At 41.7% G+C, this 15,643-nt stretch overlaps 1 protein-coding gene across 1 annotated transcript in view; it reads left to right on the forward strand.

Annotated features, from left to right (window-relative positions):
- The first annotated feature begins 5,679 nt into the window (after positions 1 to 5,679).
- Positions 5,680 to 15,643, forward strand: part of LOC121295260 (alpha-N-acetylgalactosaminide alpha-2,6-sialyltransferase 1-like) — a 38,305-nt gene continuing 28,341 nt past the window's right edge. The window contains exons 1-2 of the mRNA XM_041219707.1: positions 5,680 to 6,403; positions 11,633 to 11,801. Coding sequence (XP_041075641.1) covers positions 6,059 to 6,403; positions 11,633 to 11,801 — 514 coding nt within the window. The 5' untranslated portion in view covers positions 5,680 to 6,058. The remainder of the gene's footprint in view (positions 6,404 to 11,632; positions 11,802 to 15,643) is intronic.

Below are 15,643 nucleotides of genomic sequence, written 5' to 3' on the forward strand. Positions count from 1 at the left end.
GCAGTCTGTCTCTGGGCCAGCAGCTGAAGAAATGTAAGCTGCTGCAGCCACCGCTGGAGGACCCAGCCAGCCTCTTCCCTTGGTGTTCCTGGTGCCATTCCAGCCAGCCTCTTCCTCTAAAGTACTTTCTGGTTTCTACAGGACCATCGTTGGCGGTCCTGCCCAGACGTGCCACCGGCAAACTGGTGTGGCCGGTGTGAGGAGGACGGCCACAACTGGGCAGGATGCCCCTACAACCAGGCCCAGGAAGAGGTGCAGTGTTCACCCCGGGCATCAGGGGCCACCCCACTACCTCCAGCACCACCACCTTCACCACCTTCACAGGAGATCTGGGACTGGTTGATGCACCCTGAGGCAGACCTCGTCCACGATCTCCCCATAGTTATCAACACGCTGTGGCGTCGAGATGGGGAGAGGTGGGAACAGTGGGAGGAACAGCACCACCCGGCCTCCTTCCCAGAGGTTGCCCTCATGGTGGTTAATTACCTGGCTGTAGACATGGGAGATGCCCCGGTCACTCCAATAAAGAGGGGTGAGCCGCCTTCCCGAGAGCCAGAGAGGGGTGAGGAGCCGCCGTCGCTCCCAGAGCCAGAGAGGGGTGAGGAGCCGCCGTCGCTCCCAGAGGGAGGATGAGAGAGGGCCCAGGAGCCGTTATTTCCCAGAGCTCAGAGTCGGGGTGAGGAGCCGCCGTCGCTCCCAGAGCCAGAGAGGGGTGAGGAGCCGCCGTCGCTCCCAGAGCCAGAGAGGGGTGAGGAGCCGCCGTCGCTCCCAGAGCCAGAGAGGGGTGAGGAGCCGCCGTCGCTCCCAGAGCCAGAGAGGGAGGAGGAGCCGCCGTCGTCCCAGAGCCAGAGAGGGAGGAGGAGCCGCCGTTGTAATATTGGAGAGCCAGAGAGGGAGGAGGAGCCGCCGTCGCTCCCAGAGCCAGAGAGGGAGGAGGAGCCGCCGTCGCTCCCAGAGCCAGAGAGGGAGGAGGAGCCGCCGTCGCTCCCAGAGCCAGAGAGGGAGGAGGAGCCGCCGTCTCCCAGAGCCAGAGAGGGAGGAGGAGCCGCCGTCGCTCCCAGAGCCAGAGAGGGAGGAGGGCCGCCGCCGCCTCCGCCACCAGAGGGAGCCGGGCCGCCGTCGCCATGCTACCTTGGACATTCGGGGCCCCCTCAACCAAAGAAGGCTTGGGGGCTCCGACATCAACCCCGCCCACCACCACCCACCATAACAGCCCACCCAAGGGACATAATTGGACTCTTGGGGGGAGGGGGGGGGGGGGAGGGGGGAGTTGGCCGATTGCGGCCGGTGTACGTTGTACATGGGGGGAGGTGTGTGGCAGAGCAAAGCTCTGCCCTTTTAAATTGGCAGGGATGGGGTTAACTTCCCCTACCTGCCTGGGTTTATTATGTTCAGGTGGCTGGGGTTGATTAGTTGATTAGGTTGATTAATGATCAATCAGCGCCCAGCCACCTGATATAAAAGGAGGCCTCTGCTTCTCATTTGGAGAGAGGGAGCTGAGGAAGCAGGTTGGGTTTTTTTTGGGTTGTTTAGAAAGTTTGAATCCAGTGAAGGCATTGCCCAGCCTGGAAACTGTTATTTTTGTAAGTTTTGCTTTTTATCTTTTTTGTGTTTAAATTGCTTTGTTTTGGCCCTTGTGCCCTTTCATTTTGTGTTTATTTATAATAAAATAGTTATTTTTTTGAACTGCAGTCTGTCTCTGGGCCTCTATCCACTCGCCAGCCTGCCACAGGAAGTCATATGTCTGTCTGCATTTTTCGGGTTTTTGAGATGTTCTGAATATACAGTTCCTTCTATTGCCAGCTTTCCTACCCTCGGTATCCGCTGCAGTGATCTCAAGCTCATCGCAGATTCTCATTTCATCTTATTTCTTCGCATTTCAAAAACAGATCAACAGCGGCAAGGACAATGTATTCAGCTTCTAAGATCAACTCTCCTCTGTGTCCCTTCACTTCCATGTTGAAGTACATTGCAGAACGCAAGGCCATTTCATCCTCCGACCCTTTGTTTATCAATTCAAGCCGGTTGTATCAAGGCATTGGTTTTCAACACACCTTTCCACCGTGGTGTCCAGAGCAAGTCTTCCTTCGCAATTCGACACTCCTCATTCATTTAGAATAGGGGCAGCTACTTCAGCTGCAAAAGCCAACATTAACCAGCATTTAATTAAAAATATGGGGAGCTGGACTTCATCAGCAGTTGAAACTTATATTTGTTCTTCATCATTTGAAATATCCTCCGCACATCAGTCCATTGCTAGTATGTCCAGAGTGGGGACGACCTTTCTGCCTGAGCCACCAAAGATTTCCCCCTAAGAAATAAAATTAAAAGAAAAGGTTTTTTTTTTCTTTCCACTGTGCAGAGGGTCTTCACATAGTCATTAGGGTACAGTCTACTAATCCCTTTGTCACGTTAAGTGTTTGTTTTCTTTTGTCTAAATGTTTTCTCTTTTCTTCTTTCTTATGCATTGGCGGTTCTCTCTTTTTTCTTCTTCATGTTGCGTCAGCGGGGACCTGGGGGTCCATCTTTTGGGGGGTTAGTGATTCCACTTTCTCCAACCCTTTGTTAAGCTCCGCTTCATTTACCTCATAGAGGAGGGTTCTCCATGAGTCAGAGGGGACCTCCGGCCAAACCCTTCCATCTGCTTGTATGTTTCTTTTGGGATTCTTCTTTCACGTCTGATGCCTCTATGTGAGGGTCCCCAAGCGGTGGCGTCCCTCGTGTTTGTCGGGTCTCCTCAAAGATGATGGCCCCTCTCCTGTTTGTCGGGTCTCCTCAGCGATGGAACCCCCCTTCTATTATGTTGGGCTTTGAAGAGGCGGAACACCACGCATTATATGTTTTAACAAATACTAACTTTATGTTTTCTTTCCGGTTCGCGAGCCTCTTCGTATGTCGGGTAACCTCAGAGACGGTGCCCCTCTTGGTATGTCGGGTCACCTCAAAGTTGATGGCCCCCCTCCTGTTTGTCGGGTCTCCTCAGCGACTGAACCACCCTACTGTATATGTTGGGTCACGAAGAGCCGGAACCTCTTTTGTGTTAACAACACTAATTCATGTCTTTCTTTCTGGTTTGCGAGCCTCTTCGTATGTTGGGTAACCTCAGAGACGGTGCCCCTCTCGTATGTCGGGTCACCTCAAAGACGGTGGCCCCCCTCCTGTTTATCGTGTCTATCGATCAAGTAAATGTTGGGCCTTGAAGAGGCGGAACCCCTCTCTCCATGTGTATATGTTTACTAACTCTGTCAATAAACACTATCAGGGGCCATAGCTCCGCCCCGTGAATTGATATTTTAACTCTCCTCTCTCTCCCGTTCTCCACTCACCGAACACCCAACCGCGAGGATGTGAAAACGTGCATCTATATATACTGTTGTGCTGGGATTCAATTACTAATTAATTATTCACTTGAATCCCAGCATGTGAATTAATTATGTGCAACCTCGTGCTCACATATTAACTACTTTAAATGTACGTGAAGTGATGTACAATCCCGTGCCTAAATACAAATATACATTTTAAACCCTCGTGTTACAGACCCATTTATATCCCGTGTACCAATGACTATACACCAACATTTATACAGAGGGGCGGGCACTTTGTCACACTGATAGATAAAGCAATGGATTTTACTGTAAGAATCAGAGAGCCATGTGATATAAAAACAAGGTCTGCAGCTGAAGAGCTCCGAGTGTGTTGCTGTATCAGTCCTGGGAGAAGCTGCCCCTACCCTTAATTACAAGCTTGAGGAAGCGACTTTTTCTGTGCTTATGTTTGTCACCCAACCCAACAACAAAAATTGCTAGAAGCGTTTAAACATCTCCAACCCTGCCTTGGCTGCTCGCAACATATTTGAAATGTAGTTTAACTGATCCTGAGTTCTTGTCGCCATGGTGCACTAAGATAGTTGCTGGCACTGAAGAAAAATCAAACAGATATTTTTAAAAAACAAGACAGACTGTAAAACCCATGCGCTGGGACTAAAACCAGTTCTGCTGGTGTGCTTGCAGCAGAGGTTAGAGGTGACATGTTCAGCTCAGGAAGATAATAAAAGGATCACCTTATTGAAATAATGAGTGTATTATAAAATAACCTTCTAAAATATATATGTACTTTAATGTAAAAGCTGGCAAGTTTTTTAAATGAATGAGGGATGCAGGTAAATGCTGAAACAATTCTGTTTGCCAATAAGAGAAGTAAATCATTGAAGGAACCTCCCTCAGGTCACAGTGTACTCCCAAAACAGGCAGATAACTTCAGTGTGCAGGTAGCTCCTTTACCTTTACAGCATGAAGCTCTGTTACTGTTACAGCATGAAGTGTCAGAGTTTGAAGAAGAGAATTTTTGGTCTGATGTCCATAGTTTTTATACTAATCATAGCCTCTTTTTTAATGTTTAAATATGAAACAAGTGTGGATTATCTAAACCGGTGAGTTTCATTTATATATATTTGCCTTCATGATAACACTCTTACTTATATAGTATGGGCTCTATCATTGCTTTTTCTTTCATATCTTGACTTTTTGTAGTTTTTTGTAACTTCGTAGACCTACCTGCAATGTATTAAAGTCATTTTCACTCCCGTAACTTAAGTTTCATCTCTGCTGCGGTAGTTTAGTTAGTTTCAAATTACTTTTGTATGCCAATGTACGAATTTCATAATATAATTTTTGCGCTTACCCTTGATAGTTTTTTTTTTTTATTTTTTCTGATTTATTAGTTTAGTTTGTGCTTGTTATTTTAAGCATTCAACTGGCTGTTCATATGTGAAAATTCCTGTTTAAATGTTTTAGTTACTTTAAATTAAAGCACCTTAAAATATAAAATAAACAAACAAAACTAATTATTTATTAATAGTCTATATTAAATAACAATGGCAAAAATTCGTTTTTTTTTTTTGGTTTCTTTTATGTTTGAAGGTGCTTTATTTTAGACTTCATATTAGTAATGGAAGGGAAGCATGGAAACACATCATTGCAGAGTTCTTTAATTAAACAAACTGAATATTTTCTTCTCAGTAATTAATGATATGGTGCATAGACAACTGAAATACCATGAAACGTATTTAATGTAACTTTACACTAAAATATATATATATATATATATATATATATATATATAGCATGGTTAGAATACAGACGAGTACAAACATGATAAACTGGCCAATTACCATGCAGACTTCCCATGGTAAACTTCCATACCTAGAAACAAGCCTAGTTTTATTTATGCTTTCTGTTTTTTTTTCAAAAGAGCCGGCTCTTTTGTACAGCAGTATTGGTGCTGTGCTTTAGTGTAAGAGGTCCCGGGTTCGTGCCCACTCTCTGCCTGTGTGTGGATTGCCTCGTCTGTGTAATGTGCCTGCCTGCGTTAAACTATTTCACTACATTGGTGTCAGAAGTAGACACAGGTACCCTGGCACTCACTTGTTGGACTATAGCCTGGTGAGTAAGTCTGGGGCCGACTTGAGGCTGGCAGGGGAGAGTGTAGCGTGCATGGGGGAAGGCAGCAGCATGGCTGATAGGTGACGTAATCACATAAAAAGCCCATATATACGCTCCTTGCAAAGGAGCCGGCTCTTTTTTACAGCGGTATTGGCACTATGCTTTAATGCGACAGGTCCTGGGTTCACTCCCGCCCTCCGGCTGTGTGTGGATTGCCTAGCCCTGTGTGAGACGCCTGTCTGCGTTAACCTAGATCGCTATAATAAGATCGACTGGGTATTTATCATCCATAAATCTCTGGTATTTGCAGTTTTATCTGGCTTGCTATACATTTTTAACTAACAGTTAACAAAAAATAAATAACCTACATTAACATGTAAACAAAACAAGCTACCTAAACAAGTTAATCTCATCTCGTCATTACTTGTTATAGTGCATGCACATGTTGTTTATGGAAATATTGTAAAATGTGCATTTTAATTTCCCCTTTCCACCACTAAAAGTATTAATCCTAAATCCAACAATACTGTAGGTATGTCAAGGTTGCCCCCATTCCAGAAAACAGATACAAAACAACTTTAGGAGAAAAAGCAACTACTTCGCTAAGATCTACAGTGATGAGCCAGGAGCCACCTCTCAAACCCACTGTGGAAAAGCAAGCCATGGCTGTGAATGTGCCCAAACCCACAACAAAGAAGTCTACCAGAGAAAAACCCAAATCCATAAGAGAGACGACTACTGTAGGAGGACCCAAATTGACAACAAAGAAGTCTACCAGAGAAAAACCCAAACCCATAACAGAGAGGACTACCATAGGAAGATCCAAACCCCAGACAAAGAAGCCTACCACAGAAAAACCACGGCCACAGACAAAGAAGCCCTTGAAGATCGAGGATTTTATACTCTACCCCAAGTGGGACATAGAGGAGGACTACCACCGGGACCCTTCTGCAAAAAACACAGTAAGGAAAGCTATGAGTGTTGGTTTGATGTTTCTTATAAAGTCTTATTTCTTTGTAAAACAGTTATGTACTGTACAGTTAATGCAACCTTAGAAAAAATACATTTGAAAGAAAACAAAATGAAGTTCCACCTTAAAGTTTTTTACATTTTGGGATGAAACCCCCCAAAACCCTCAAAATGACCAAGAAAAGGTCAAGCTCTTGGCTTCATCTGTTCAAAATTTCAGCAAGGTAATATTTTTGGTTTGTATTGAAAAAAATCAAAATCTAATCTGCCCCCCTCCCCCCAATTTCTAAGAAACCTGAACAACCTTCAGATAACAAACATTTAATTTGAATCAGGTGGCATGAGTAAATGCATAACACATCATCAGTGGGGGGAAATCTGCAACTTTTATTTCAGGTGAACAATAACTTTTACTCAATACAGGTTACATTGGTCAATGAACCCTTCTCTCTCTCCACAGCTGCTCAGTCTTTTTGAGATCTTGATTCTGAAACTTGTAGCCTCTTGACAAAGACAAAGTGAGACTAGGGCATATAACACTGCAAATAATGCCAGCGATACTGCTGTGTTTTCCCACTCGGGTGCATGAATTGGATATAAAAGTCCCCAAATTCCTCAGACACATTTTCAATCAAACCAATCCAATACGTATCTGTATAGATGACAGAAACTAATCTTCCTCTCGGATATAAAACTGCATCTTCTTCCTCAGCTTTGGATTCATCAGAGCCATCCCAGGAGATACTTACAGTTTCTGATTCACTTATGGAGAGGGAACAGACTTGAAGCTGAGTCTGGGAAATGGGGTTGAATCTATGCAGGTGTTTAGTGCCCTTTATGGTTAATGTGGACCTATGTTTTAAGTGTTCAGCATTGGCCATGATGTCTTTTCTGGATACAGAGATGCAGGTTATGCTGTCGAAGGCAGTCTTGAATGAATACATGTCTTCAGGGGTTACAATCTGGCCATCAGTGGGACGCTGCAAGCTCGTTCTTGCAGTCTTTCGTGCGACTGTTCCCCCAATACTATCACAAGGGCCTTTGCCATATGAAGTTGCAAAAAATTCCATTCTGCATCCAAGCTGAAGTCCAGTTTATGGTGGCAGGATTTATAAAATTGAACCGGTTTTTGTACTGGGCAGCACAACCATTGCTGAAGTAATCAATTTTCCTCAGGTGGGGAAGTTTTTCCTTCACTAGGGGGAAGAGTTTGGATTGAAAGAATTTCTGGTACCTATTATACTCACATCAATGGGAAGTTCTCAAATTCTGAACTGAGTGCAAAACCTTCCATACTTTACTTTATTACTGTCATAGCAGTGCTAGTAGCATCTCCATGCCACATAAAAGTAATTGTTCACCTGGAATAAAATGTGCTGATGAAGTAACTTAGCAAGGAGTGAGCAAGTAGATTCAAGAAAATGCACAAAGTCTTTTTCTTCAATCAGTTGTTAGGTTTATTGAAATATGCAGGGAGACTGGTCCCAGGTACAGGACAAACAGATTCCTCCAGGGGTCTCAAACTCAATTTACATGCGGGCCAATGTCGACCCTGAAATCCTAATGTAGGGTCAATGACATCACGAAAGATGATATTGGTTAAAAAAAAAAAAAAAGTTTTTGCAAAGCTGTGGGAAAGAGAGTAGTAGCTGCTTGAAGAACTGTGTGACATCTCCTTAGGCTTCTTTGAATTTCTTCTTCAGAGGTGTGTTGCATTGGAGATCAATGAGCTCCATCTGTAAATCACTTGGTGCTGTTTCCACATCAACTAAAATTTGGATCAGCAAACAACTGGAAGCTTATTCTTTGCTTTCTAAAATCTGCAACCACTGATCAAATTCTTCCAAAAGCAGGTCAAGTTTAGCAGCGTATTCAGCACCTCTGAACTGCATTTCAATGTCCAGCTCTTCCAGAAGTGACTTGCATGATGGGAAGTGAGTGCGATTACTCTGAGAAGTCTGATTTTTCCACAGTTTCAGTTTAGTTGTGAATACTTTCACATCATCAAAGACTGTTGCCACAAGCTGACCAGGACCTTGTTGCTTCAGGTTTAGATTATTCAACTCTTGGGTGATATCAACAAGGAAAGCAAGATCCAGTTACTTTTGTGTAACTATTTAGCGGGCCAGAAGTTTGAGACCCCTGGATTACCCATTCTTACAATTTTTGCATGACATTAAATACCCTTCTATATAGATGGCTCATCTTCAGTTTCTCTGACACTTAACCAATAGCAAAGGTACAACACATTATATACCATTTGTATTTAATTTAGTGTGTGTGTGTGTGTGTGTGTGTGTGTAGTCTAGTGTGACGACCTCTGAACTCAATGCACTCCTCTTCAGACCCCTGGTGCCCCAAAAGATCGACACATCTGGTTTTTGTCATCTTCCTTGTTCATATTTCTCCTTATTGCTTGAGATCCTTTGAGTCCAGTGGCATTATCTTATATTCTCCCTGAGACCCTTTGGGTCCAACAGCAGTCTCTGGGAGCTTTCAGCTCCTTTATGCTTTTCATTCCAAAAGTCTTAGTGCCTGGCCCCTTCTGGTCCACAGCGCTGTTATAGCTTGCAGTCAATGTCATAAATTGTTAGCAGTACATGCAACTTGAACCAAACAGTCTGCAATATTAGTCTCTTTTCAGAAAAGAACACCAGTATAGCTCTGCTAGTCTGCATGCGTAGCAAACTGCTAATCAATTCTCATTCCATGTTTTCCAACAGGTGCTGACTTTCTCCCACTGATGTGTTATTCATTTACTCATGTCCTCTGAGGATTATTCAGGTTTCTTAGAAATGGGGGGCGGGGCAGGTAGGGTTTTGAGTTTTTCAATGCAAACCAAAAATATTACCTTCCTGAAAGCAGAGACCTTGTTTTTTTTCTTGTCCATTTGAGAATTAAGGTCAAAGGTAAAAAAAACTTTGTTAAGGTGTAAATTCCTTTTGTTATCTTTCAAATTTAGTTTCTGAGTAAAAGGTTGGTTAATTAAGATTACTGGGGGGTACCCATCAATCACATGTTGACCTCTCTATAACTTTTAACCCCTTGACCTGATCAGTCTAAAAATGTGTAAAGTTGAGCTTGTTTGCCTGAAACAACCCTAAGAAACAAGTCTGGTGTAATCGGTGAAGATAAGGTTTAAAATCCAACATTTCTGGTATGATTTGTCATGGAATGACCCAATCAATTTTTGTCTATACACCTTAATCAATGCGGTTAACATGCACACTTTGTTATATACCAGCTGTTTATAAAACTCACAAACCCAACAGTGTCTCAGGTGTCTACCAGTACTGATGTTTTATATATTAAAATAGGGGCTCCCTATTCATGAAACTAAATACTTAAAATGAGGGGTGTGCAGAGAAACCATCAGTCGTAATCATACTGGGAAAGCAACACTACAGATAATCTCATGACGTCACTGGAAGGAGTGACAGGGCTGAATGCAGGAAGGGCTGTACATTTTTCACTCAGACAGTGACCTGACAAGTTTGGTACGATTAACATCGTTCCACAAGTCAAAAAACATCAAATTCAAGAATCCTCATCTTACTGAGATGCAAATACATATCCTAATCTCCTATAATCCGTTTGCAAGTGTTCATGTTAAATTATGTGTATAACATAACTTCAGAACAAATAACACAAAGCCAATGAAACTTGTATAAGATAAAAACAAAACAAAAACAACAACCAGGGCACAGAGTGACATCAGTGCTTCCCCACGACTGTCAAAATTACATGAATAGGAATTTCAGCAGTAATCGTAGAGCAGGTATCGTGCAGCAGCACAAAATCCACGAGAAAAACAGCTTGCAGTCGAATTAGGAAAAACAAGGGCTTTTTCCTTGTAAAAGGCAAGGACAAAAATAAGTGTCAGCAACGTTGCTTAGTAGAAGAAAAATGTTTTAAAATTGTTCTAACAAAACAAAAGCTAGTCAAACACACTGACCTTTTTAACTTAACACAGTTTTACATTAAAACTAAATCTGCTTAGCAAACCTGAACACTTTTCAAATATCCAGCTGCAAACCTGAACACTTTTCAAATATCCAGCTGCAAACCTGAACACTTTTCAAATATCCAGCTGCAAACCTGGACACTTTTCAAATATCCAGCTGCAAACCTGAAAACTTTTCAAATATCCCACTGCAAACCTGAACACTTTTCAAATATCCCACTGCAAACCTGAACTCTTTTCAAATATCCCACTGCAAACCTGAACACTTTTCAAATATCCCACTGCAAACCTGAACTCTTTTCAAATATCCCACTACAAACCTGAACACTTTTCAAATATCCCACTGCAAACCTGAACACTTTTCAAATACCCCACAGCAAACCTTCAGCAGCAAACAAAGCAGAAGGAACTCCCAACAGGAGTGCAGTGCATCAGTGCAGGGTTTAAACAGGCCAAGGTCCCCCAAAACATTTAAAGGGGCAACGTTTCCTAAAACTAACACTTAAAAGGTAAATAGCAAACATTTAAACTGTAGTTTTTTATTCTTAGAACCATATTTTGAATGCCTGGCCAGGCTTAAAGTGGTGCACTTCTATGGACCACTCAATTTAATATTCATCTCTCTGAAAGTTGAATGGATTTTGAGTTAAGAATTGTATATATTTTACCAGAAATACGTATTTTGTTTTAAATTAAAGTTGTTCAAATGTTACTGAAGTTTTATTCATATTGCAGTGAAGTTACTGATACTGATGATCGCATTGCTTTTCTTTTCAACAGATTGTATAATAAAATAGCAGGCTAAAGTATTTACGAAACACACAAAAAGGAATTTTGAAAAAAAAAGGCTAAATTCACCAAATACTCCTTAGTATGAAGGGAAAATTATTATTTTTAAAAGTGTGTTTTTAGATAGTGAATCCTTGGGAAATCCATTAGAGTAGATGTATGTAGGAATCCGATGCCTGCAGCTCTGCTCCCTCTACTCTTCTCTGAGACAATGATATGTGAATTATTACGAATCATTTGTTTGTACAGGCATACTTAGAATCTATGACCCAAATGCACAATACAAGTTTAGATGCCCCCAATGGCTTCCTCCTCTTGTTTGTTCATTTTCTTATGTTCTTATGTTCTAATAATTAAATAAATACATTTTTATATGGATTTTTTACACTGTTGGTATTTTGAGAAGTTCTTCTTCCAACCTTATCTCACATCCCTAGCCCACTACAGTTTCTCAGTGTCTCTCTTACAGACCTGCCCAGAGTCTATAAGATCCAGGTCTGCTGAAATTGATTGGTTTAAACAGATCTTCATCCCTGACATCAGCCTCTTCATGCACAAAGAACACTTTAATGATGAGGAGTGGAAGAGGCTGGAACATTTCAACCCTCCATATGGATGGATGGGGACTAATTACACAGGTGAGGAATGAGCTTGAAAATGATTCTGCCACACACAGGGCCTTCCTAGTGATAGTCTGTAACCATACTACCTTGATTTGCACACATGGTCTTGGTTAGTACATTGATGGATGACCTGCATGGAATATCAGGATCTGCAATGCATGACGTGGTGTTGGTGTCAGAGCAGGTCTCCATTATAGCAAGGGCCTCTGTAAAGGTCTACAAGAAATATTAAAATCAATACAGGACCAGTACATTTGTGACATGCAGCTGTGGCAGGACAGCGTCACTGGCAAGCTGTTTCCACCAGGAAGGGAGACTCAGACACAGAAATTGCAGGTTTCAAAGTCCAAAGGTGCACGTTTAATAATAATAATAATAATAATAATAATAATAATAATAATAATAATAATAAATAAACAAAACAGTAAACAGATTTTAACAAAACATATTAACAAACAAAAATGGCACACGGGCCAAAATAACAGGCTACACAAAAAAGCCATGTATTACAAGACGATACAGAACACAATAACACACACAACGCACCTCTAAGAGCAACATTAACTCCAAAACTAACCAACTAACACCCGTGATCACCCTATTTAGACACATGTGGCTGGAGCCTTAATTATTCATTTAACCATTTATTCAAATCCAAACCACATTCCCACATGTTTTGACAAGGAGCAATTTAACCCCCTCTCTGCCAATCCATTATTACCCACACCAACACACAGGCACTGGCAGGGCTTTCACCCTGCCACACTGCCACAGCACCACATACGCATGTTGTATCACTTGCAAACACTGAACTATGTCATTGAGTCATTGTAAGTCACTTAGCATATACTGTATTCAATCGATCTAGACCAGTGGTTCTCAAACTTCGTGGAACTGTGACCCCCTTCTACCAATAAAAATTACTTTGCGACCCCACTGCCCTGTACTGCTGCAGAATAATTAGTATTGATAAGTAAAACATGCATTACGGCAATATCGACAAAACTCAGATATAAGCATTGCTTATTTCTATAGCCGACCGTATACAAAAAATATATTTTTAAAAACTTTACATTGCTTACCTAATGGGTGGGGTGAGCTTGCATGGATAAACACATCCATGTGGCTGAGGTAAAGGTGAAGGTCATCTTCAACAGAGAGACGGGTCCTGTACTTGTTTTTTTAGTAAAGTTAGTGCAGGTAGGTAGAAGGGAAAGGCATGAACGCTTTCAGAGCTGCAAATGATAGCTCAGAATATTATTGTCGCACAGAAATCCATAAATATGCTGAAAAAATCTGAGCTTCAGTGTTTCATCGCGAGAAAGGTCCATCAATGTTTCTTCTGCTGTAAGTTGCGAATTAGCACTTGTAGTCGCTTCAGTAATAAGGGGGTTTCTAATCCACCCCTCTGTTTTCCGATCTTTTTGAACATTAACATCAGCAAAGAACAACCAAGTTACACGTTTCTAATGAAAAAACAATTGTAGCCATTGTTTTCACAAAAGTAAAATCAGGCTTGTGTGACTGTAAAATGCCACTGATGATGTTGATGTATTTACTACTGCTTAATCCAAGTTAAAAATAAAAGATTTTGGTGAGAACTAAAGTTGTTCATGGCCCCACGGCAGCATTACTCTATTTTTAATTTTAAAACCCAACATTAATTAATTTTTAATAACAGTGCTCTCTCTTCCTTACCTTTTTTCTTTTAATAATGGTCTTATACTCTCTTCCTTCAGATAGTTTTGCGAGTAATAAATAAAAAACATATGACTAAGTATTAATATTTCTTACTGTTAGCTAACGTTAGCCATGGTGCAGACCATGGGTCAAATCAATGTGTTCGTGCTGAAGGGAGAATTTATTGTGATTATTTATAAATGTGACCCATCCTCTGAATACTTTTCCATTTTTATATTTTACTTTAAAGATTTTAAAGAAAAACCAATGCCAAACACAACAAGGTATAATACATAAATAACACTATGTAACACAATTTTTGTTCCTGGGTAGTAAGTGTTATTTCCTAATTGCTTATGCCTCAAAAGTATAGAAAATGGCTATTATTCCCCACAAACTTTGCTTTTGTGACCAGGACAGTGATATTTTGAAATTTACCTATTTCCAATGAGTAAACGGGTGAATTTGTGTCTTTTCGTTCACATAAAGTCGGAAAAAAACAACATATGAATCCAAATTAACATGTATTTATACTAAAGTAATAAAAAAATGACTACAAAAGATTTAGAAGTGAGTAGTTTTTCGGGATTTACGATTATACTGTAAATCACTTTCACGAATCAGCCCCCAAATGTAGTCTCCCATCATGTTCTCATTATACTGTCCTTGGTAGCGGCGTTCAAAGTCCAGTATATGAAGGTGGAAGCACTCGCCTTGCTCCTCCGAGTACGCTCCCATGTTCTCCTTGAATTTATCAAGATGAGCATCAAGGATATGGACTTTGAGGGACATCCTACAGCCCATTGTGCCACAGTTCTTCACCAGAGTTTCAACCAGCTCCACATAGTTTTCGGCCTTGTGATTGCCCAGGAAGCCCCGAACCACTGCGACAAAGCTGTTCCAAGCCGCTGTCTCCTACTAGTGTGCTTCTTGGGGAATTCTGCACTCCAGGATCTTCTTTATCTGTGGTCCGACGAAGACACCGGCTTTGACCTTTGCCTTAGACAGCTTAGGGAAGAAGTCTTAAAGGTACTTGAAGGCTGCCGACTCCTTATCTAGAGCTCTGACAAATTGTTTCATAAGGCCCAATTTGATGTGCAGTGGTGGCATCAGCACCTTCCGAGGGTCCACCAGTGGCTCCTACTTGACGTTGTTCCTCCCCACAGAGAACTCAGTCTGCTGTGGCCAGTCCCGCCTGTGGTAGTGTGCCTTGGTGTCCCTGCTGTCCCAAAGGCAAAGATAGCAGGGAAACTTGGTAAAACCGCCTTGGGGACCCATCAGGAATGCCACCACTGCAGCCTCTTGATGCCATCTCAGAAAAATGCAGATATGTATCCACTTAGGCAGCTGGAACTAAACTGAACTGGTGGGCTTAAGGCCCCTGTATTTATACTACTATTTATATTACTGGAAAGTTCTAGAAAGTTCTACAAGTTACTCCAAGTTTACTCAGCACTGAATCTATCTGGAATGTTCTGGAAAACAGGTAAATTTCAAAATATCACTATCCTGGTCACAAAAACAAAGTTTGTGGAATAATAGCCATTTTCTATACTTTTGAGGCATAAGCAATTAGGAAATAACACTTACTACCCAGGAACCAAAAAAAAATTAAAAATTGTTACACGGTGTAATGAACAAAAAAATTTTGTGGGGGGCAAAATATATAGTTTGACCCCCCCATATTCAAAGTGGGGGGGCACGTGCTGTCATCTTAAAATCTAATGGAGGTGAGCATCTGAGCAGCCCCTTGACACATCAGGCATTTCATCCAACTGAACAGCAAAAAAAAAATAAAAAATACTTTGCTTTACCTTGATCATTTGCTCATACAGGTCAATAACCATACTGTGAATATGCCAGCCACCAGTTAGACAGGGGGAGTGAATCAAGCTGACTGGCAGCACTTTGTCCCATCATAATCAAAAACACCTGCTTGGCACACGGCAGAAAATAGTTTCTCTAATATTGTGGGGTTTACTAGTTTTGGCTATCCAGTGTGACACAGTAAAAGATGCACAGAGAGCATTCTCGTTAGGTGTAGCTGCCAGCTTAGCTCTGTTAGCTTTCGCTGAAAGAAATTGATACGTTTCCTATGAAGAGAAACATGCTTTGTCTCTAACACCTCATTCACACTTACAGTTTAGGTCGGCCCAGAGCCGCCTTATCTCATGTGT

Source organism: Polyodon spathula, chromosome 20, assembly GCF_017654505.1.
Source record: "Polyodon spathula isolate WHYD16114869_AA chromosome 20, ASM1765450v1, whole genome shotgun sequence".
NCBI lineage: Eukaryota > Metazoa > Chordata > Actinopteri > Acipenseriformes > Polyodontidae > Polyodon > Polyodon spathula.